Genomic DNA, 24815 nt, shown 5'->3' with positions numbered 1-24815 from the left:
CAGTCCTACGGTTCTGATCAAAAAGCTCTGGATCCTGGGCCTCTGTACCTCCCCTGAAACAGGATCCTCAACTTCCTTTCCGGAAGTCCACAATCTGTGTGGATTGGAAATAAAATCTCCAAATCGCGGACAATCAACACTGGCACACCTCAGGGATGTGTGCTTAGCCTGCTGCATTTCTCTCTTTACACTCACGTCTGTGTGGCTAAGCATAACTCAAATGTCATCTATAAACTTGCTGAAGATACAACCGTTGTTGGCAGAATTTCAGATGGTGACAAGAGGGTATACAGGAGCAAGATTTACCAGCTATTTGAGTGGAGTCGAAGCAACAACCTTGCAGTCAATGTCACTGAGACCAAAGAGCTGATTGTGGGCTTCAGAAAGGGTAGTACGAGGGAACACACTCCAGTCCTCATAGAGGGATCAGTAGTAGAAAGAGTGAGCAATTTCAGGTTCCTAGGTTTTAATATCTTTGAGGAGCTAACCTGGACCCAATATGTTGATACAGCTACAAAGAAGGCCTGACAATGGCTATATTTCATTAGGAGTTTGAGGAGATTTAGTAGGTCACCGAAAATGTCACAAATTTCGACAGGTGTACCGTGGAGAGCATTCTAGCTGGCTGCATCACTGTCTGGTGGGGGGGGGGGGAAGCAAGTGCACAGGATTGAGGTAGGCTGCAGAGAGTTGTAAACTTAGTCAGCTCCATCATGAGTACAGGCCTCCACAGTATGCAGGATATCCTTAAGGAGTGGTGCCTCAGAAAGGCGGCATCCATCGTTAAGGACTCCCACCACCCAGGATGTGCCCCCTTCTCATTGCTACCATCAAATAGGAGGTACAGAAGCCTGAAGGAACACACTCAACAATTCAGTAGCAGCTTCTTCCCATCTGCCATCCATTTCTGAATGGATATTGAACCCATGAAAACTACATCACTACTTTTTTTATTTCTATCTCTGTGCTAATTTAATTTAACTATTTAATATTATATATAATTTTCTAGGTGGGAAAGGACAGAGTGGAGGGCCGAGGCGATGGCAAACATCTCAAGCTCTATCACACTGAGCCCTGGTGATCCCAGGGCTGTGTGCTCAGTCCACTGTTGTTCATGCTGCCAAGACACGACTGCAATGACAGATTCACATCGCTGATGATACTACAGTGGTTCGCCTCATTAACAATGATGATGGCACTCAGAGAGGAGGTAGAGAGGCTTGTCAAGTGGTGTGAGAACAACAACATGAGTCTCAACATGGACAAGACCAAAGGGATTACTGTGGATTTAGGAAGGCACAGGTCATCCACTCTATTGGGCATCACTGGCTCTGCTGTGGAGAGAGTGAAGAGCACCAAGTTCTTTGGTATGCACATAACAGGCCATCAAATCTGGATCCACAACTCCCTCACTAGTCAAGAAGGCACAGTAGTGTCTATACTTTTTGAGGAGATAGAAGTGAGCAAAATTCCCTGCCCCTATTTCAATAACTTTCTGGAGGAGTACCTTTGAGAGTGCCCTGTCTGGCTACATCACTGTGTGGTACAGAAGCTGCAAGGTATCAGACTGCAAGACCTTACAGAAGGTAGAAAAATCACCAAGACAATCCCCCTTATTGTGACCTTTACCGGGAGCATTGCAGATGGAGGGTCTGAGGAATTGTTGAAGATCCCTACCATCCATCCCACAATCTCTTTAACCCACTTCCATCAGGAAGGAGGTACAGAAGCATCAGGATGAGGAATGGCAGATTGGATAACAGCTTCTTCCCTCAGCCACCGCCGAGGTCTCATCACTAGGACGGCGAGCTGTTTACTGTTCACCTGTGCTGAACTCTGCATGCATTTTGGATTATATTTTATTGATTTTATTTATGGTAATATTTTGGTTTATGTGCTGTGCATGATATATGTTGTGTGGGTGCACTAGTCTGGAGGAAAGTTATTTTGACTGGTTGTATATATGTATAGCCCAATCATAATAAACTTGAACTTGAATTTGAACCTTGCATCTCCGCTTGGTATGAAAACACCGATGTTCAGGAATGGAGATGCTTACAAAAAGTCATGATACAGCCCATCAGAGGAAAAGCCCTCTCCACTATCGAGCACATTTATAAGGAGTGCTGCCGCAAGAAAGCAACATCCATCATCAAGGACCTCCACCATCCAGCCCATGCTCTCTTCTCGCTACGATTTGTCAGGTAGGAGGTACAAGAGCCTTAGGTCCCAGACAACCAGGTTCAGGAACATTTATTACCCTGGCTCCTGAACCAGTGTGGATAACTCCACTCACTTCAACTCTGAACTGATCCCACAACCTCCTGCTTCACTTTCAAGGCCTCAAAATCCTTTGTTCTTAGTATTACTTATTTATCTATCTGTTTGTGTGTTTATTTATTTATCTAATTACTTATTTGTACAATGTATCTTCTTTTGCACATTGGTTGTTTGTCAATCTTTGTTTATGTATATTTTTTCATAAATTCTACTATAATTATTTATTTTCCAGTAAATGCCTGCAATAAAATAAATCTCAAGGTTGTATATATTGAAATGTACCTACTTAGATATTAAATTTACTTTGACTTGGAACATTTTGAATCCGGCAAGGGTTCTACAAACTCCCAAGGGTGACCCCTGCAATATTTCACTCTCTTCCTCTTTCTGTCCATTTTGCTATTACCATTCTGTTACCCCACAACCAGGTTTTGGGCACTCTTCCCCTCTGACCCAATTAATGATGAGATAATGCATAAAAGCAAGTAAGATAACTGGTTGGACAATGGCAGAATAATAACCAGCTTCAGACTGTGTGGCTCAGTCAGAGAAAGGTCTCAAGCAGGGAAAGAGTTAATGCAACCTTAGATTCCAAGGCTGTGCATTGCAATACGATATCTTGGACCCATTGTGAGTATATTGTACAGGGAAAGATAAAGAAACCTGCCGATATAGCGGATTCTACTTAATTAGGACACATCAAGATAGTACATTTTGGCCCAATTAAGTGGTTACCTCAATTAACTGAAGCTTCATGGAAACTAGTTAGAAAGGTATAAAAACAACATACTACTATTTAACAGAGCAACAAATTATGTATTTAAATGAAATACAGAACAAATTAGAACACAGCCAGTACTACTACAGTACTATAAAACTTTGTAAAAGTTCCTAACGGTTATCGGTGGAAGAATTTATTGTGTGCGCTGCTGTGTTCTTTTGATTGACAGTAAATCAACACGGACACCGAGTGCAGATAATGAACTACCTTCATACAATGCTTTTGACAATTGCATCCTCTAAGCCTTCATTCAAGGTGATTGTTGATACCCTTAAGTTCCTTGTTGAAGTAGTGAAATCATTTCATTTACAGTCTGCCATTTCTGGCATCTCCAAGCCTGAATGCTAGAAACCACGGTGAGCAAAAATTGTCTTACTGCTTATTTCTCATTAACTATCAATGACAAGAATCATTGCGTTTTGGGCACAAACACACACAACTGCTGCTATTTCAAAACTGTTCACTCTAGACGTGGTGGAGTGTCTAATAGCTACACAAGTGCACATGGCTGATGCTAGTTAGAAACTGGCAAAAGTCTTCTGCCCCAGTTAAGCAGCATAGTGTCCCAATTAAATAAAGGAAATCTCAACTATTTTCTTGATTAGATTTTGTTCTTAAAGAGTTGTCCAAAATAAGCGGCTGCCCTGATAGACCAATAGCACAATTTACTGGAATCCACTGTATTGATTGTGAAAAAAGACTGCGATGAGAAAGAAAGCTAAAAGCAGGTCTGTTCATTTATGCAGAGCTTGGTTTGGCTGATTAAATATACAGCGGAACACTATTTCTTCCAAAGATCATTCCCACTAATTATGCTCAATGTAACTCATAAATCCAGCCTCAGATCCAAGACCTAGAGAAGATATTTGCCTGTACTTCTCTGTAAGAATGCAATCTTGCACCTCTCACAGGGCTCTTGAAGTCCCTTGTTACCAGCACCACATATTGATTAGCCATTAGCAATAAAATAAATAATTGAATTCGGTCAAGCCAATGTTTCCAGCTTCAGAGCACAAAAGGAGCATTCTCCCACCCCCCATAGACCCCTCTCATCTTCACACCACAAAGCCCCTCATCTCTCCTGAAGTCCCTTGTTACCAGCACCACACACTGATTAGCCATTAGCAGTAAAATAAATAACGGAATTCTCAGATTCATCAGTAGATAAGCAAAAATACCTAGTGGCTGGCACAGTAGTGTAGCAGATTGGAAAACACTAGTGCAGTGCTAGCCAACCGGGTTCAGTTCCTCTTCTGTCTGTAAGGAGTTTACACATTCTTCCCGTGACCGCGTGGGTTTCCTCCGGGTGCTCTGGTTTCCTCCCACATTCCATATACGTATGGGTTAGGGGGTTAATTGATCACATAGGTGTATTTGGGTGGCACGGGCTCGTTGGGCTGGAGGAGCCAGTTACTGTGCTGTATCTCTAAATAAATCTACAATGAACCTAAAGGCCCTCTTACCTCGAAAGATTTTAAAATTAGTTTTTAATCTTTAGAGGCAAGTACATCAAAACATACAATGAAATGCTTTGTTTTGCATCAAATCAAATTAACAAGGATTGTGCTGGGCAGCCCACAAGTGTTTGCCATGTCTCCAGCACCAATATAGCATGCCCAAATCTTACCAACCCTACCCGTATATGTTTGGAATATGGGGGAAACCGGAGTACCCAGAGTAAACCCACATGGTGATGGGGAGAACGTACAAACTTCTTTCAGATGGTCGCAGGAAACAAACCCCACTCTTACAGCTGGTGCAGTGAAGCCATGCACTAAACACTACACTACCATGCTCTCCCAGTACCTCTTCCATGATACAATCAAATTGTGACTGATCTTTTACCTCCTGTACTAACCTGTACTCTCCTGAACTAACCTGATATGATTTCCTTAACACAAATATCTATTGATCTCTGTCTTGATGTACTCAGCATCTAGGCATTCACAGCTCTCTCAGGGGTGGGAACTTCGATGTCTCTATTGTCTGATAAAGGATTCTTGACTCATCCCTGTCTTGTCCTTGTTCCGAGATGGTGACTCCCAATTCTACACCCCCAAGCCAAGAGAAACATGATTCCCACATCAAAAAAGACTACTGGCAGAAAAATCGGTGGGTCAAGCAGCATCTGTGGGAGAAAAAGAACTGTTGATTTTATGGATCAGACACTGACCCGAACCAGGGTTTTGACCCAAACTTCAATAATTCCTTTCCTCCCACAGAAATTTGAATATAAAAAGCAACACATACAAAACGCTGGAGGAACCTAGCTAAACAAATCTGATAAGAGAGGAGAGTGGACCATGGGAGAAAGGGAAGGAAGAGGGTGCCCCTCCTCCTTTTCTATCTCCCCTGGTTTCCCTCTGGTGCCTTTCTCCCACTGTCCACTCTCCACTCCTAGCAGATTCCATCTAATGTTGACTGCTTATTCCTCTCCATAGACGTTGCCCGGTCTGTTAAGTTCCTCCAACATTTTGTGTGTGTTGCTCTGGTTAACGGGCATCTGCAGAATCACTGAGTTTCTGATTCGAAAGTAAATGGTGTACACGGACGGTTGATAGTCAGGACTCAGAGCTGAGGGCGTATTACTTTGCTGTAGGTTTCTGTGGCTCTATAACCTGTGATTATTGGGGATTTCAATATGCAGGTAGAATGGAAAAATCAAGTTGGTACTTGATCCCAAGAGAGAGAATTTGTAGAATGTCTATGAGATGGGTTTTTTTTAGATCAGATTGTGGTTGAACCCACTGGGAGAAAGACTATTCCAGACTGGATGTTGTGTAATGAACTGTATTTGATTAGGGAGCTTAAGGTAAAGGAACCCTTTGGAGTCAGTGATCATAATTAGAGAGGCAGAAGGAAAGGAACTATAGGCCTGTTAGTCTGACCTCAGTCGTTGGGAAGATGCAGTCAATTGTTAAGAATGTGGTTTTGGGGTACTTGGAGGCACATGATAAAACAGGCCATAGTCAGTATGATTTTATTAAGAGAAAATCTTGCCTGACAAATATGTTGGAATTCTCTGAAGAAATAACAAGCAAGATAGACAAAGAAGAATTGTTGGATGCTGTGTACTTGAATTTTCAGAAGGCCTTTGATAAGGTGCCACACATGAGACTGCTTAACAAGTTAAGAGCCCATTTCTGAAAACATACTTGCATGGATAGAGCATTGGTCGATTGACAGGAAGCAAAGATGGGAATAAAAGGAGTCTTTTCTGGTTGGCTGCCAGTGACCAGTGGTGCTCCACAGAGGTCTGTGCTGGTACTGCTTCTTTTTACATTATATGTCAATGATTTGAATGACGGAAGTGATGGTTTTGTGACCAAGTTTGTGGACGATACAAAGATAGATGGAGGTGCTAGTGGTTTTGAGGAAGCAGAGAGGCTACAGAAGGACTTAGACAGATTAGGAGAATGGGTAAAGAAGTGACAGATGGAATACAGTGTCAGGAAGTGTATAGTCATGTACTTTGGAGAAGGAACAGAGGCATAGAATATTTTCTAAGTGGGGAGAAAATTCAAAAATCTGAGGTGCAACAGGACTTGTAAGTCCTTGAGTAGGATTCCCCAAAGTTTAACTTGCAGGTTGAGTCAGGGATAAGGAAGGCAAATGCAATATTAGCATTCATTTCAAAAGGACTAGAATATAAAAGCAAGGATGTAATGTTGAGGCTTTATAGGGCACTGGTGAGGCCTCACTTGGAGTATTGTGAGCAGTTTTGGGCCCCTGATCTAAGAAAGGATGTACTAACAATAGAGAGAGTTGAAATGCTTAGACAGAGTGGATATGGAGAGGATGTTTCCTGTTTGTGGGGGAGTCTAAGTCCAGAAGGCACCACCTCAGAACAGAGGGACATCCAATTTGAAAGGAGGTGAGGAGGAATTTCTTTAACCAAAGGGGTGTGAATCTGTGAAGTCAATTGCCACAGAGAGCTGCGGAGGCCAAGTCATTGGGTGTATTTAAGGCAGAGGTTGATAGGTTCTTGATTAGTCAGAGCATGAAAAGTAACGGAAAAAGGCAGAAGAATGGGTTTGAATAGGAAATTGGATTAGCCGTGATGAAATGGCGGAGGAGGCTTGATGGCCAAAGAGCTTAATTCTGCTCCTATCTCTTATTGTCTTATTATATAGGATCTTCCAGATCCTTAAGATGGTCAATACATTTAGAATAGATAAAGAAAGCTTTTGTAGTGGAATCAATGCTGCACTGCAACAATAAACACAAGAGACTTTGCAGATGCTGGAAATCTAAAGCAACAAACACAAAATGCTGGAGGATCTCAAAGGGTCAGGCAGCATCTATGCAAATAAAAAAACTGTTGATGTTTCAGGCCTAGGCCCTTCATGAGGATTTTAACAGTGAAGTGACCATTTGTACACACCAACCTCCCAAAAATAGCAAAGAGTTAAGCATGCCTATTGTGTTTTGGTTAAAGACTAGACTACCTGGAGGCTGACTTTAACATTCCACCTGAAGGGGTTACCTCAGCAGAGCAGCACGCCCTTAGGTGACTTCAGAAACTCCTCAAGCCTTTAGTTCTAAGGCATGAATCAATTCACAGCCCAAAGTGCTCGCATAACTCATCAAGCAATAGGAGGGTCTGAAAGAGTCTCTACTCACAGCTGATGGTAATGCCCAGCTCTACGCCTCTTTTCTTGGGGAGTTTCACATGAAAGGTTCCACTGCTGGGAATAACTGATTCTGTGGAAAGGAAACAAAGACAAGAGGTGCAGCCTTAGTCATTAGGACTTTATTTGTGTTAAATGTTGGTAATGTGTTGGCTCTGTCTCCTGCAGTTGATCATTTTCCACAAATGACATTGGATAAAACCTGATGGACACATTTGTAGCACATTCATGTGTCCATTGTTTTAAAGTAGCTTCTATTAACTTCACTTAAAAGCTGTAACACAGGAATGTTCAGCACAGTTGTATGTTCACACATCACCAAAATAACATGCTGTATTTCCACCATATAACTGTGTATTCCAATGATGTAATCTGTGGAATTCATTGCTATAGACGGCTCATTTAATAGTTATTCAATTTAATCATTTAATCAAAGTTAATAGATTCTTGATTAATTAAAGGCTTCAAAGGGTACCAGGAGAACACAGGAGAATGGGATGGAGAGGGATAATAAATAAGCCATACTGGAATGGCAGAGTAGACGATGGGGAGAATAGCCTAACTCTTCTCCTATGTTTTATGTCTTAATAAAAATTCATGTTTCAAGCAGAAGGAGAACTGCAGATTGGGGGTCACTGTTTCATGAGGCCTCCCCATCCTGCCTAAGCCTGTTCTGAGAAAGATCAATTTAATTATTCCCATTCTCCTGCATTTTCTCATTGTCCTACAACAATCCTCACCATATTAATTCCCAATTCATTTCCTGATACAAAGTTACTAGTGAATGTCCAACTGTCATCTTGTCAAGCAGTGCATTGCAAATCAGATATTTCATTGGCTAAGCATTTCCTCATTCCCCGCCGGGGTTTTGCCCATTGTTGTACACCTGTGTCCTCTGCTGGATGCACTCCAGGACTCCAGCAGGGCTTCCTTACTTTTTACATTGAGTTCCTCCTTTACCTATGTGCCCCAGTTCCATCATCTCCATACAATTAAGGTTACCATCCTTAGGAGTGTTCAAGTAACCTTCTGCCCTCCAAAGCGCCAAGAACATGCCTACTTTTCACTCTCTCTCTCTAACACACACACACACACACACACACACACACACACACACTTACACTTGAATGGAACTTCTAAGAAGGACCCTTAACCTCTCAATCTACCTCATCATGACCCTTGCAGCTGATTGTCTGCACTCTAGCACTATAACCCTGCATTCTGTAATTGCTTTTTCCTTTGTACTACCTCGATGTACTGATGGTTGGAAATATCATGCAAAATAAAGATTTTCACTGTACACGTGCGATAATGACAACAATAAACCAATTCCACACACACACGAAGACACACACACACACACACACACACACACACACACACACACACACACACACACACGAAGACACACAGGTGCATATGCACACACATTCAGTAGACACATGCACAAATAATAAACACAAGAGATTCTACAGATGCTAGAAACCCAAGCAGCACACCCTAAGTGCTGGAGGAACTCAGCAGGCCAGGCAACATCTATGGAGAGGAATAAACAGTTGGTGTTTTGGGCTGAAACTTCATCCAAAAATAATGAAGAGACTCGGCCAGAAACATCGACTGTTTATTCTCCTCCATGGATGCTGCCTGACCTACTGAGTTTCTCGACATTTTGCGTGACAAACACATACATGGATTATGGGTGCACATATACAGACACACACATACAGGCACAAATAACCACACCACCTGATACAAATATACATGCACTCATGGTCGCAGGCACATACACACATGAATACTAAGATGTACATAAAGGTACTCACAAACATTTGACAACATTAATACAGATGCACATGCACACACACACACACACACACACACACACACACACACACACACACATACAGTGGCATGCAAAAGCTTGGGGACCCCAGTCAAAATTTCTGTTACTGTGAATAGCTAAGCAAGTAAAAGATGAACTGATTTCCAAAAGGCATAAAGTTAAAGATGACACATTTCTTTAATAGTTTAAGCAAGAAAACTTCTTTATTTCCATCTTTTACAGTTTCAAAATAACAAAAAAGGAAAAGGACACAAAGCAAAAGTTTGGGCACCCTGCATGGCAGTACTTATTAACACCCCCTTTGGCAAGTATCACAACTTGTAAATGCTCTCTGTAGCCAGCTAAGAGTCTTTCAATTTTTGTTTGGGGGATTTTCACCCATTCCTCCTTGCAAAAGGCTTCCAGTTCTCTGAAATTCTTGGGTCATCTTGCATGCACTGCTCTTTTGAGGTCTATCCACAGATTCTCAGTGATGTTTAGGTCAGGGGACTGTGAGGGCCATGGCAAAACCTTCAGCTTGCACCTCTTGAGGTAGCCCATTGTGGATTTTGAGGTGTGTTTAGGTTCATTATCCTGTTGTAGAAGCCATCCTCTTTTCATCTTCGGCTTTTTTACAGACGGTGTGATGTTTGCTTCTAGAATTTGCTGGTATTTAATTGAATTCATTCTTCCCTCTACCAGTAAATGTTCCCCGTGCCACTGGCTGCAACTTTAAAGCTGCAGCCACTGGCTGCAAAGCATGATTGATCCTTCCCCGTGCTTAACAGTTGGTGAGGGGTTCTTTGCATGAAATTCTGCACCCTTTTTTCGCCAAATATACCTTTGCTCATTGCGGCCAAGAAGTACTCGTCAAAAGGTTCAAAGGAACATCTAAACAGGCCTGAATGCATTTTGGAAACAAGTCCTGTAGACTGATGAAGGTAAAATAGAACTTTTACTTGCTTAGCTATTCACAGTAACAGACTTTTTGACCGGGGAGCCAAAACTTTTGCATGCCACTGTACATGATTACTTGAACACTTTTTCTGTTAAAGAAGTGATTGGCATTTTGATTCCAGTTTGGCTACAGAAACAATCATTAGCTTCTGCAACATATGGGAACAGTGGAGATTCAAGATTCAGGATTCAAAATGGTTTCATGTCATTTCCAGTACACAAGTGAAAAGGAGAATGAAACAATTATTACATCGGATCTGATGCAGCATATAAAAACACACTAAGATAAAGAACCCAACAATAACGAACAAAATATATATAAATATTTAAAATAGCTTATATACATAGATTGACTATATGCTCATAGAGTAACATGAGGTACAGGGGTGTCTGTACATAAAGTTACTCTGATAGGAAATGATAGTGGTGAGTTTGTGGGTGGAGGTGTTGATCAGCCTTACTGCTTGGGGAAAGTAACTGTTTTTGAGTCTGGTGGTCCTGGCGTGGATGCTACGTAGCCTCCCGATGGGAGTAGGACAAACAGCCCATGAGCAGGGTGGGTCGGATCCTTCATGATATTGCTTATCTTTTCTGCCACCTTTCTGCATATATGTCCTTGATGCGGGGTAGGCTGGTTTTGGTGATGTGTTGGGTAGTTGTGACCACCTGTTGTTAAGCCTTCCTGTCCACTGCAGTGCAGTTTCCACAACATGCAGTGATACAGCATGTTAGGATGCTCTCCTCTGTGCATCTGCGGGTCATAGGTATTGATGGGCAGAGTCCTACTCTTCTCAGCCTCCTCAGAAAACAGAGGCATTGGTGATCGTTTAGAATGTGTTCTGGGACCATGAGATCTGTGAGATGTGCATGCCCAGGAGTTTGAAGCTGCTGGCAGTTTCCACTGCCGTGCTGCTGATGTGAAGAGGGATGTGAGTGGTGTGAGTTCTCCTGAAGTCGACAACCATTACCTTTGCCTTGTTGACATCGATGAAGAGGTTACTTGCGTGGTGCCAGGACTCAAGCTCTTCCCTCTCCACTCTGTAGGCAGTCTTATCCTTCTTGATGATGAGCCCCTACCATTATCGTGTCATTGGTGAACTTGACAATGTGATTTCTCGGGTGTTTGGCCATGCAGTCGTGTGTGAGCAGAGTGTACAGCCATGTGTTCAGCACACACACATGGGGGCCACCTGCGCTGAGGCTGATGGGAGGTGCATCATGACTACCTGGGGTCTGTTGGTTAGGAAGTCCATGCCCAGTTGCACAGTGATGTATTTAAACAGAGGAAAAGGAGTTTTTCTCACCAAGGTCTGTGGGAAGAGGTACAGTTGACATTTCAGGCCGAGACCCTTCATCAGGACAAGGTCCTTGTTTTCCAGGTGTGTCAGGGCCAAGCACATAACAGATACTAAGACATCTGACGTAGAGTGGTTCTGCCAGTAAGCATGCTGGTGTGTGTCCAGTGCAGTGGGAGTGGAGGGTTTGATGTGTTTCCTTACCAGTCTTTTGGAGCACTTCATGATGATTGGTGTCAGAGCCACCAGGCAGTAATCGTTTAGTTCTTAAGGTGTAGAGTTCTTTGGTACAGGGATAATGGCAGCTGATTTAAAGCATCCGGGGACAGAAGCGTGGATGAGTGAAGTGTTGAAGATGTTCGTGAAGACACCAGACGAGCTGGTGTGCACGCTCCTTGAGTACTCAGCCTAGGGTGCTGTCTGGTCCAGCAGCTTTACGGGGGTTGATTCTAGCTTTCGTGGGTGGCTTTGTGTTGCTAGCTTCGAAGTGTGCATAGAAGGTGTTCAGAGCATCAGGAAGGAAGGCGTCACTGGTACAGTCAACGCTGTTTTTTCCTGTGTAATGACTAATGTCCTTGATGCTCAGCCACATACGCTGGGGGTTGTTATCAGACAGGTGTTTTTGCATGCAGGCTATCTTTGCCAATGATGAGGTTTCTCCTGCCTGGTCTGAGAGCTGCTCTGCCATCAGACTTGAAGGCAGCAGCCCGGACTTTTGGTTGGGAATATATCTCTACTACAAGGGTATCACAGTGATGACAGTATTATTGTTGTTCCAGCAAGCCAGAATATAAATAAGATCTCTTGGCGCAAGAGGACCTGACCAGGAGAACAGCAGTGTGTGCTGGTGAAACCCACATTCACTCTCCAAAACATTAAACAGTGGGAACATGGGCTCACTATGGGGATCTGTGTAGGAACATGTTATCTCTCCACCCACTAATTGTGGACCCAGGCTCAAGAACTGAACCTGTTCTACGTTATATTTTCTATACCAACCTCACTTTGTAATCGGCTGATTACCATATAAGAATATCTGGGTCCCGTTAAATTTCACAAAAATATTTTGTCTAATAGGTCTGATCTCCATCTCCCAGTTTCCACCTTGTTCTTACCAGAACTCAGGAACTGGTCATCGGCCGGTCAGGGACAACCTTCCTCTCATCTCACCCTGGTCCTGGTCTTGATTCGCGTCATTCAGAGAAGTCTTACAGGTAGGGTTTTGAATCCCTTCCGAGGGGCTAATTACTTGGTTGAGGCTCAGTTGGATCCTGTAAATAGGGATCCCATCTGCGTCGCCAAATTGTTAGGGAATTTTCTTTTCCAGAACAAGACTCAGACCCAGGTATTTGTCAGGAGACTCTTTATTTATGTGACATGGAGAGCTGTCCCTCTGGAAAGCAACAACTCCATTTACAATCAGTACACGCACCCTCTTTATGGTTGATTCTAATGGGTATGGTTGTCCAACATTTCCATATTTGGTATTGTCCTAAGCAAGCTAGAGAGAAAGACACCTAAGTCACATAACTTTGTGGTGTAGAGCCGCAAGCTGGAGAGCACCACAACATAATTTTATGTCTACGGCAGTAGGGCAGGAGACAGATCCATGATTTTCTGCTGATCCAGGCCTTAAGCAATACAGCCACACAATTCTATGGTCTCGCAAAGATATTTACCCGACCCCAGTTGGCCAAAATCCTCCATAGAACCTTAACTTCCAGTGAGGTGTCTGGAATTTACACCTTCTAAACCACGTTATCTTACAAATCCCAGGGAATTCTAAGGAAAATCCCCATCACATGAAACTCTCAGAGGTCAGAATTTGGAGAAAGCTTAGGTTTCTCATTAGTCAGTATCTACATTTCACCAATTAGTTGATAGATAGAATGACCCCACTCCTAAATAAGATGAAATAGGCAGATAAATATGAACACATTCACCTTGTCTTCATGAACCCAAGTTAGGTTTTGCCTCAATCATAACATCAACCCCTGTTTTCATTCCAGATTTGTGCCAGCCAAAGTTACTTATGTGCAACTTTGCCCAGAATAGCCCAGGAAATTATAGACCAGTGAGTCTTACCTCAATGGTTAGTAAGTTGATGGAGAAGATTCTGAGAGTCAGGATTTATGAACATTTAGAGAGGTACAATATGATTAAGAATAATCAGCATGGCTTCGTCAAGGGCAGGTCGTGCCTTATGAGCCTGATTGAATTTTTTGAGGATGTGACTAAACACATTGATGAAAGAAGAGCAGTAGATGTAGTGTGTATGGATTTCAGCAAGGCATTTGATAAGGTACCCCATGCAAGGCTTATTGAGAAAGTAAGGAGGCATGGGATCCAAGGGGACATTGCTTTGTGGATCCAGAACTGGCTTGCCCACAGAAGGCAAAGAGTGGTTGTAGATGAGTCATATTCTGCATGGAGGTCAGTCACCAGTGGTGTGCCTCAGGGATCTGTTCTGGGACCCTTACTCTTCGTGATTTTTATAAGTGACCTGGATGAGGAAGTGTAGGGATGGGTTAGTAAGTTTTCTGATGACACAAAGGTTGGGGGTGTTGTGGATAGTGTGAAGGGCTGTCAGAGGTTACAGCCGGACATTGATAGGATGCAAAACTGGGCTGAGAAGTGGCAGATGTTCAACCCAGATAAGTGTGAAGTGGTTCATTTTGGTAGGTCAAATATAATGGCAGAATATAGTGTTAATGGTAAGGTTCTTGGCAGTGTGGAGGATCAGAGGGATCTTGGGATCTGAGTCCATAGGACACTTAAAGCAGCCGCGCAGGTTGACTCTGTGGTTAAGAAGGCGTACGGTATACTGGCCTTCATCAATCGTGGAATTGAATTTAGGAGCCAAGAGGTAATGTTGCAGCTATATAGGACCCTGGTCAGACCACACTAGGAGCACTGTGCTCAGTTCTGGTCGCCTCACTACCAGATGTGGAAGCCATAGAAAGGGTGCAGAGGAGATTTACAAGGATGTTGCCTGGATAGGGGAACATGCCTTATGAGAATAGGTTGAGTGAACTCGGCCTTTTCTCCTTGGAGTGACAGAGGATGAGAGGTGACCTGATAGAGATGTATAAGATGATGAGAGGCATTGATCGTGTGGATAGTCAGAGGCTTTTTCCCAGGGCTGAAATGGTTGCCACAAGAGGACATAGGTTTAAGGTGCTGGGGAGTGGATACAAAGGAGATGTCAGGGTAAGTTTTTTATGCAGAGTGGTGAGTGCGTGGAATGGGCTGCCAGCAACGGTGGTGGAAGCGGATACAATAGGGTCTTTTAAGAGACTTTTAGACAAGTACATGGAGCTTAGAAAAATAGAGGGCTATAGGTAAGCCTAGTAACTTCTAAGGTAGGGACATGTTCGGCACAACTTTGTGGGCCGAAGGGCCTGTATGGTGTTGTAGGTTTTCTATGTTTAACTTCAACTTAGGGAAGTTGTTCTGTGACCTTCTTTCTAGGAACTGTGTTGCACAGATGGAAACATTTACTGGAAACAGTAAACGAGCCATATTGGGCATGGGAATCTCATTAAAGGCCTGCTTTTTGCCCCCCAAATGGACCTCACAGACAGGTTTCAAACGTCCGTGCATACCTGCCACGTCGAACTCTATCTCCAGTGAAACTTTGTTTGCGAGTGCTGCATCCCGTAGCAACTGGTTGGCTTCCTCCAGAGTTCCATCCTCAGTTGCCATGCCGTTAATGGAGAGCACGCGATCTCCCACTTGCACAAGCCCACATCTGGATAGAGGGGTTAGCCGATGGGAAAGTTCCAGGGAAGGAAAAAGGAACAATGAAAGGAGGTTATTGGATTCCAACCCATAAATTATTGAGCATCTCAGAAACTGTGTTCCCACTGTTAAAGAACCTGCATTTAGATCGCACCATCAGCAACACAGCAAAACTCTTTAAGCCAAGCAAGTGTTGTTGATGTCGTGATGTGGGAATTTATGCAGGCAGCTTAAGCACAGTCTGATCTCAAATCCAAAACATCAATGAGCAAAATACCTTCAGTTAATATATGTTAAAGATAACCATTAAAGGATAAATGATCAGGTTAATTTGGAGAACTTCTCTTGTCTTCTTCAAAACTGGACAGTGTACAAGGAAAACATGTGCAATGAAAAGTTACTGATTAATTTTAAAGAGGTTAACGTGTCTATAATATAGGCTAGTGGAGTAATGTTATAGTGACCATTTGCTTTATCACTCACTAAATAATTGGGATATGGAAGAAGGTCATTCAGGATCTTTCCCAGCACATCTCTCATATATCCTGATGAAAATGCACCCCATTTCTCTCTCCATAGATACTTCCTGATTCACTGTTTTTATAGCGGAATTCCAAGATCGGCAGCACTTTGCTGTTTTACACCACGAATCAGTGCCTTGAACACCCAGGAGCATTTTGCTTCCCTGACATGATCCCTTAGATTATCACTAACATTTATAACACCATAGGACCATAACACAGCTTCTTCCCTCAGGCTGAGAGACTAATGCCACTACCAAGGTCTCGTCACTAGTACAGCGAGATGTTTACTGTTTACCTGTGTTGTGCACTGAATGCATTTTGAATTATACTTTTGAAACTTATTTATGGTAATATTTTGGTTTATGCTCTGTGTGTAATATATGCTTTGTGGGTGCATCGCGTTTCAGAGGAGCACTGTTTCACTTGGTTGTATATACTGTATGTACAGAGAGATGACAATAAACCTGAACTTTAACTTGACAAAGGAGCAGAATTAGACAATTTAGCACATTGAGTCTGCTCCACCATTCCATCATGGCTGACTTATTATCCTTCTCAACTCCATTCTCCTGCCTTCTCCCCGTAACCTTTGATGCCCTTACAAATCAAGCAGCTATGAACCTCTGCTTTAAATATACTTAATGATTTAGTCTGTGGCAACGTATTCCACAGAATCACCACCCTCTGGTTAAAGAAAATCCTCCTCACCTCTGTTCTAAAGGGACATCTTTCTATTTTGAAGCTGTGCACTGGTCCTACACTCCACCCACTGTAGGAAACATCCTCCCCTCGTCCACTCTATCCACGCCTCTCAATATTATTTGAAAGAGGAAGTTCATTTTGATTTCCATCTTAAACACTACTAATTTTTAAACATTTTTCTTGACTGGTTATGGATGCAGAGTTCAGCTCCTGAAAGATGTTAATGAATACACTAGGAATTTTATAAAACATTGGCAATTTCATCATCACTGTTGTTGATATTTGCATTTCATTCTGACTTCTGATGGGACCTGAACTCCTTATTAATAGGCCAGGCCACTAGAGGCTTGTTTGGTGACTTAATCACTTTGCAACTGTGTCTCAAGTTGTAGATTTTCCAAGACACTGCAAAATTAAATACTCATGTTAGCGTGGGCTCTTCCCTAAGGAAAATCCCTGAATCTGCTGGGTTTTACTCACAGTTCAACAGCGTCATGATCACTTACAGATTGATTGTAAATTTGTGAGCTAATTCTGAGGACATACTCTTAGGCTGCAATGGTGAGATTTCAATTCATATCCTCCTAATCATTTGTCTTGTCTGCAGATGACCAAAGAAAGGAGGACTTGCATTTAAAATCACAAACAAGAGAAAATGTCTCGGCCAGAAATGTCGACCGTCCTCCTTTCCGTAGATGCTGCCTGGCCTGCTGAGTTCCTCCAGCATTCTGTGGGTGTTGCTTGCATTTAAAATGTTCCTTTTCACTACCTCACAATGTCCTGCACAGGCAAGGACGTGATGTTACGTACTCAGATATTCAGTGATGTTGTTGCAGGATTCAGTTCTGGAGGAAATGGTCATTGGCTTACTGCTGTCACATGGAATGAAATACAGCGTAAAGCTTTTGTTTGAAGCCATGCAGACAGGTCATTCCATATATATTTGAGGTACAGTGGCAGAAAAGGATAAAAATAACAATGCAAGGGTATGATGAGGTAGACTGAGAGATCACAAGCTCATCTTTATCTTGAAAGAGGTCTGTTCATGAGTGTGGTAACAGCTGCCCATCTGCCTGATTGTGCATGATTTCAAGATTCTATAGCTTCTGTTTGATAGCAGAGGAGTGAAGGGAGTTGGTCTGGGGCAGAAGGGGGTCTGTGCTTATGCTGGCTGTTTTTCCAAAGCAGTGGGACATGTAGATGGAGTGAGTGGTTGGGAGGCTGGTTTGTGTGATGGACTGGGTTACGTTTACAAATCTTTGCGATCTCTTGAGGTCTTCGGCAGATCAGTTTCCGTACCGAGCTACAATACATCTGCATAGGATGTTTCCTGTGGTGTGCCTGTGAAAACGAGGTCATCAGGGACATGCCAAATTTCCTTAGGCTTCTGAGAAACTGAAGGTTTTGGTGAGCTCTCTTGGCCATAGCACCTACTTGGCTGGACCAGCTCCCTTTCCCTTCTTCAGAATTGTGTAACAAAATCATGAGATCCTTCTTATCAATCTGAGGGGGTGGATGGCACACTGCTGTATCTGAGGGGGTGGATGGGGCCCTGGTGTATCTGAGAGGGTGGATGGGGCCCTGGTGTATCTGAGAGGGTGGATGGGGCCCTGGTGTATCTGAGGGGGTGGATAGGGCTCTGGTGAATCTGAGGGGGTGGATGGGGCCCTGGTGTATCTGAGAGGGTGGATGGGGCCCTGGTGTATCTGAGGGGGTGGATAGGGCCCTGGTGTATCTGAGAGGGTGGATGGGGCCCTGGTGTATCTGAGAGGGTGGATGGGGCCCTGGTGTATCTGAGGGGGTGGATAGGGCCCTGGTGTATCTGAGGGGGTGGATGGGGCCCTGGTGTATCTCAGGGGGTGGGTGGGGCTCTGGTGTATCTCAGGGGGTGGATGGGGCTCTGGTGTATCTGAGGGGGTGGATGGGGCCCTGGTGTATCTGAGGGGGTGGATGGGGCCCTGGTGAATCTGAGGGGGTGGATGGGGCCCTGGTGTATCTGAGGGGGTGGATGGGGCTCTGGTGTATCTGAGGGGGTGGATGGGGCTCTGGTGTATCTGAGGGGGTGCATGGGGCTTTGGTGTATCTGAGGGGATGGATGGGGCTCTGGTGTATCTGAGCGGGTGGATGGGGCTCTGGTGCATCTGAGTGGCTGCATGGGGCTCTGCTGCATCTGAGGGGGTGGATGGCGCCCTGGTACATCTGAGGGGGTGGATGGCGCCCTGGTGAATCTGAGGGGGTGGATGGGGCCCTGGTGTATCTGAGGGGGTGGATGGGGCCCTGGTGTATCTGAGGGGGTGGATGGGGCCCTGGTGTATCTGAGGGGATGGATGGGGCTCTGGTGTATCTGAGGGGGTGGATGGGGCTCTGGTGTATCTGAGGGGGTGGATGGGGCCCTGGTGTATCTGAGGGGGTGGATGGGGCTCTGGTGCATCTGAGGGGGTGGATGGGGCTCTGCTGCATCTGAGGGGGTGGATGGGGCTCTGCTGCATCTGAGGGGGTGGATGGCACCCTGCTGCATCTGAGGGGGCGGATGGCACCCTGGTATATCTGAGGGGGTGGATGGGGCCCTGGTGTATCTGAGGGGGTGGATGGGGCCCTGGTGTATCTGAGGGGATGGATGGGGCCCTGGTGTATCTGAGAGGGTGGATGGGGCCCTGGTGAATCTGAGGGGGTGAATGGGGCTCTGGTGTATCTGAGGGGGTGGATGGGGCCCTGGTGTCTCTGAGGGGGTGGATGGGGCTCTGGTGTATCTGAGAGGGTGGATGGGGCCCTGGTGTATCTGAGGGGGTGGATGGGGCCCTGGTGAATCTGAGGGGGTGGATGGGGCCCTGGTGTATCTGAGGGGGTGGATGGGGCTCTGGTGTATCTGAGGGGGTGGATGGGGCTCTGGTGTATCTGAGGGGGTGGATGGGGCTCTGGTGTACCTGAGCGGGTGGATGGGGCTCTGGTGTGTCTGAGGGGGTGGATGGGGCTCTCGTGTATCTGAGGGGGTGGATGGGGCTCTGGTGTATCTGAGGGGATGGATGGGGCTCTGGTGTATCTGAGCGGGTGGATGGGGCTCTGTTGCATCTGAGGGGGTGGATGGCGCCCTGGTGTATCTGAGGGGGTGGATGGGGCTCTGGTGTATCTGAGGGGGTGAATGGGGCCCTGGTGTATCTGAGGGGGTGGATGGGGCCCTGGTGTATCTGAGGGGGTGGATGGGGCTCTGGTGTATCTGAGGGGGTGGATGGGGCTCTGGTGTACCTGAGCGGGTGGATGGGGCCCTGGTGTATCTGAGGGGGTGGATGGCGCCCTGGTGTATCTGAGGGGGTGAATGGGGCCCTGGTGTATCTGAGGGGGTGAATGGGGCCCTGGTGTATCTGAGGGGATGGATGGGGCCCTGGTGTATCTGAGAGGGTGGATAGGGCCCTGGTGTATCTCAGGGGGTGGATGGGGCCCTGGTGTATCTGAGGAGGTGGATGAGGCCCTGGTGTATCTGAGGGGGTGGATGGGGCTCTGGTGTATCTGAGGGGGTGGATGGGGCTCTGGTGTATCTGAGGGTGTGGATGGCACCCTGGTGTATCTGAGGGTGTGGATGGGGTCCTGGTGTATCTGAGGGAGTGGATGGGGCCCTGGTGTATCTGAGGGGGTGGATAGCGCCCTGGTGTATCTGAGGGGGTGGATGGGGCTCTGGTGTATCTGAGGGGGTGGATGGGGCTCTGGTGTATCTGAGCGGGTGGATGGGGCTCTGGTGTATCTCAGGGGGCGGATGGGGCTCTGGTGTATCTGAGGGGGCGGATGGGGCTCTGGTGCATCTGAGGGGGCGGATGGCGCCCTGGTGCATCTGAGGGGGCGGATGGCACCCTCGTATATCTGAGGGGGTGGATGGGGCTCTGGTGTATCTCAGGGGGTGGATGGGGCCCTGGTGTATCTGAGGGTGTGGATGGGGCCCTGCTGAATCTGAGGGGGTGGATGGGGCCCTGGTGTATCTGAGGGGGTGGATGGGGCCCTGGTGTATCTGAGGGGGTGAATGCGGCTCTGGTGTATCTGAGGGGGTGGATGAGGCTCTGGTGTATCTGAGGGGGTGGATGGGGCCCTGGTGTATCTGAGGGGGTGGATGGGGCTCTGGTGTCTCTGAGGGGGTGGATGGGGCTCTGGTGTATCTGAAGGGGTGGATGGGGCTCTGGTGTATCTGAGGGGGTGGATGGGGCCCTGGTGAATCTGAGGGGGTGGATGGGGCCCCGGTGTATCTGAGGGGGTGGATGGGGCTCTGGTGTATCTGAGGGGGTGGATGGGGCTCTGGTGTATCTGAGGGGGTGGATGGGGCCCTGGTGTATCTGAGGGGGTGGATGGGGCTCTGGTGTATCTGAGGGGGTGGGTGGGGCCCTGGTGTATCTGAGGGGGTGGATGGGGCCCTGGTGAATCTGAGAGGGTGGATGGGGCCCTGGTGTATCTGAGGGGGTGGATGGGGCCTTGGTGAATCTGAGGGGGTGGATGGGGCCCTGGTGTATCTGAGGGGGTGGATGGGGCTCTGGTGTATCTGAGGGGGTGGATGGGGCCCTGGTGTATCTGAGGGGGTGGATGGGGCTCTGGTGCATCTGAGGGGGTGGATGGGGCTCTGCTGCATCTGAGGGGGTGGATGGGGCTCTGCTGCATCTGAGGGAGTGGATGGCGCCATGCTGCATCTGAGGGGGCGGATGGCACCCTGGTATATCATAGGGGGTGGATGGGGCCCTGGTGTATCTGAGGGGGTGGATGGGGCCCTGGTGTATCTGAGGGGATGGATGGGGCCCTGGTGTATCTGAGAGGGTGGATGGGGCCCTGGTGAATCTGAGGGGGTGGATGGGGCCCTGGTATATCTGAGGGGGTGAATGGGGCTCTGGTGTATCTGAGGGGGTGGGTGGGGCCCTGGTGTATCTGAGGGGGTGGATGGGGCCCTGGTGAATCTGAGAGGGTGGATGGGGCCCTGGTGTATCTGAGGGGGTGGATGGGGCCTTGGTGAATCTGAGGGGGTGGATGGGGCCCTGGTGTATCTGAGGGGGTGGATGGGGCTCTGGTGTATCTGAGGGGGTGGATGGGGCCCTGGTGTATCTGAGGGGGTGGATGGGGCTCTGGTGCATCTGAGGGGGTGGATGGGGCTCTGCTGCATCTGAGGGGGTGGATGGGGCTCTGCTGCATCTGAGGGAGTGGATGGCGCCATGCTGCATCTGAGGGGGCGGATGGCACCCTGGTATATCATAGGGGGTGGATGGGGCCCTGGTGTATCTGAGGGGGTGGATGGGGCCCTGGTGTATCTGAGGGGATGGATGGGGCCCTGGTGTATCTGAGAGGGTGGATGGGGCCCTGGTGAATCTGAGGGGGTGGATGGGGCCCTGGTATATCTGAGGGGGTGAATGGGGCTCTGGTGTATCTGAGGGGGTGGATGGGGCCCTGGTGTCTCTGAGGGGGTGGATGGGGCTCTGGTGTATCTGAGAGGGTGGATGGGGCCCTGGTGTATCTGAGGGGGTGGATGGGGCCCTGGTGAATCTGAGGGGGTGGATGGGGCCCTGGTGTATCTGAGGGGGTGGATGGGGCTCTGGTGTATCTGAGGGGGTGGATGGGGCTGTGGTGTATCTGAGGGGGTGGATGGGGCTCTGGTGTACCTGAGCGGGTGGATGGGGCTCTGGTGTGTCTGAGGGGGTGGATGGGGCTCTGGTGTATCTGAGGGGGTGGATGGGGCTCTGGTGTATCTGAGGGGATGGATGGGGCTCTGGTGTATCTGAGCGGGTGGATGGGGCTCTGTTGCATCTGAGGGGGTGGATGGCGCCCTGGTGTATCTGAGGGGGTGGATGGGGCTCTGGTGTATCTGAGGGGGTGAATGGGGCCCTGGTGTATCTGAGGGGGTGGATGGGGCCCTGGTGTATCTGAGGGGGTGGATGGGGCTCTGGTGTATCTGAGGGGGTGGATGGGGCTCTGGTGTACCTGAGCGGGTGGATGGGGCCCTGGTGTATCTGAGGGGGCGGATGGGGCCCTGGTGCATCTGAGGGGGTGGATGGCGCCCTGGTGTATCTGAGGGGGTGAATGGGGCCCTGGTGTATCTGAGGGGGTGAATGGGGCCCTGGTGTATCTGAGGGGGTGAATGGGGCCCTGGTGTATCTGAGGAGGTGGATGTGGCCCTGGTGTATCTGAGGGTGTAGATGGCACCCTGGTGTATCTGAGGGTGTGGATGGGGTCCTGGTGTATCTGAGGGGGTGGATGGGGCCCTGGTGTATCTGAGGGGGTGGATAGCGCCCTGGTGTATCTGAGGGGGTGGATGGGGCTCTGGTGTATCTGAGGGGGTGGATGGGGCTCTGGTGTATCTGAGCGGGTGGATGGGGCTCTGGTGTATCTGAGAGGGTGGATGGGGCCCTGGTGTATCTGAGGGGGTGGATGGGGCCCTGGTGAATCTGAGGGGGTGGATGGGGCCCTGGTGTATCTGAGGGGGTGGATGGGGCTCTGGTGTATCTGAGGGGGTGGATGGGGCTCTGGTGTACCTGAGCGGGTGGATGGGGCTCTGGTGTATCTGAGGGGGCGGATGGGGCCCTGGTGCATCTGAGGGGGTGGATGGGGCTCTGGTGTATCTGAGGGGGTGAATGGGGCCCTGGTGTATCTGAGGGGGTGCATGGGGCTCTGGTGTATCTGAGGGGGTGGATGGGGCCCTGGTGTATCTGAGGGGGTGGATGGGGCTCTGGTGTCTCTGAGGGGGTGGATGGGGCTCTGGTGTATCTGAAGGGGTGGATGGGGCTCTGGTGTATCTGAGAGGGTGGATGGGGCCCTGGTATATCTGAGGGGGTGGATGGAGCCCTGGTGTATCTGAGAGGGTGGATGGGGCCCTGGTGAATCTGAGGGGGTGGATGGGGCCCTGGTGTATCTGAGGGGGTGGATGGGGCTCTGGTGTATCTGAGGGGGTTGATGGCGCTCTGGTGTATCTGAGGGGGTGGATGGGGCTCTGGTGTATCTGAGGGGGTGGGTGGGGCCCTGGTGTATCTGAGGGGGTGGATGGGGCCCTGGTGAATCTGAGAGGGTGGATGGGGCCCTGGTGTATCTGAGGGGGTGGATGGGGCCTTGGTGAATCTGAGGGGGTGGATGGGGCCCTGGTGTATCTGAGGGGGTGGATGGGGCTCTGGTGTGTCTGAGGGGGTGGATGGGGCTCTGGTGTATCTGAGGGGGTGGATGGGGCTCTGGTATATCTGAGGGGATGGATGGGGCTCTGGTGTATCTGAGCGGGTGGATGGGGCTCTGTTGCATCTGAGGGGGTGGATGGCGCCCTGGTGCATCTGAGGGGGTGGATGGCGCCCTGGTGCATCTGAGGGGGTGGATGGCGCCCTGGTGTATCTGAGGGGGTGGATGGGGCTCTGGTGTATCTGAGGGGGTGAATGGGGCCCTGGTGTATCTGAGGGGGTGAATGGGGCCCTGGTGTATCTGAGGGGATGGATGGGGCCCTGGTGTATCTGAGGGGATGGATGGGGCCCTGGTGTATCTGAGGAGGTGGATGGGGCCCTGGTGTATCTCAGGGGGTGGATGGGGCCCTGGTGTATCTCAGGGGGTGGATGAGGCCCTGGTGTATCTGAGGGGGTGGATGGGGCCCTGGCGTATCTGAGGGGGTGGATGGGGCTCTGGTGTATCTGAGGGTGTGGATGGCACCCTGGTGTATCTGAGGGTGTAGATGGGGCCCTGGTGTATCTGACGGGGTGGATGGCGCCCTGGTGTATCTGAGGGGGTGGATGGGGCCCTGGTGTATCTGAGGGGGTGGATGGGGCCGTGGTGTATCTGAGGCGGTGGATGGGGCTCTGGTGTATCTGAGGGGGTGGATGGGGCCCTGGTGTATCTGAGGGGGTGGATGGGGCTCTGGTGTATCTGAGGGGGTGGATGGGGCCCTGGTGTATCTGAGGGGGTGGATGGGGCCTTGGTGAATCTGAGGGGGTGGATGGGGCCCTGGTGTATCTGAGGGGGTGGATGGTGCCCTGGTGTATCTGAGCGGGTGGATGGGGCTCTGGTGTATCTGAGGGGGTGGATGTGGCCCTGGTGTATCTGAGGGGGTGGATGGGGCCCTGGTGTATCTGAGGGGGTGGATGGGGCTCTGGT

General features: G+C 48.3%; 1 protein-coding gene across 1 annotated transcript in view; it reads right to left on the bottom strand.

Moving 5' to 3' along the window:
- grip2b (glutamate receptor interacting protein 2b) overlaps window positions 1-24815 on the bottom strand; it is a 157644-nt gene that overhangs the window by 49394 nt on the left and 83435 nt on the right. The window contains exons 13-14 of the mRNA XM_072280078.1: window positions 15372-15517; window positions 7681-7765 (exon numbers count right to left, since the gene is read on the bottom strand). Coding sequence (XP_072136179.1) covers window positions 7681-7765; window positions 15372-15517 — 231 coding nt within the window. The remainder of the gene's footprint in view (window positions 1-7680; window positions 7766-15371; window positions 15518-24815) is intronic.

The sequence above is a fragment of the Mobula birostris genome, chromosome 16 (assembly GCF_030028105.1).
Source record: "Mobula birostris isolate sMobBir1 chromosome 16, sMobBir1.hap1, whole genome shotgun sequence".
Lineage (NCBI taxonomy): Eukaryota > Metazoa > Chordata > Chondrichthyes > Myliobatiformes > Myliobatidae > Mobula > Mobula birostris.
The sequence above is the reverse complement of the archived record's forward strand: the minus strand, read 5'-3'. Positions and strand labels throughout refer to the sequence as shown.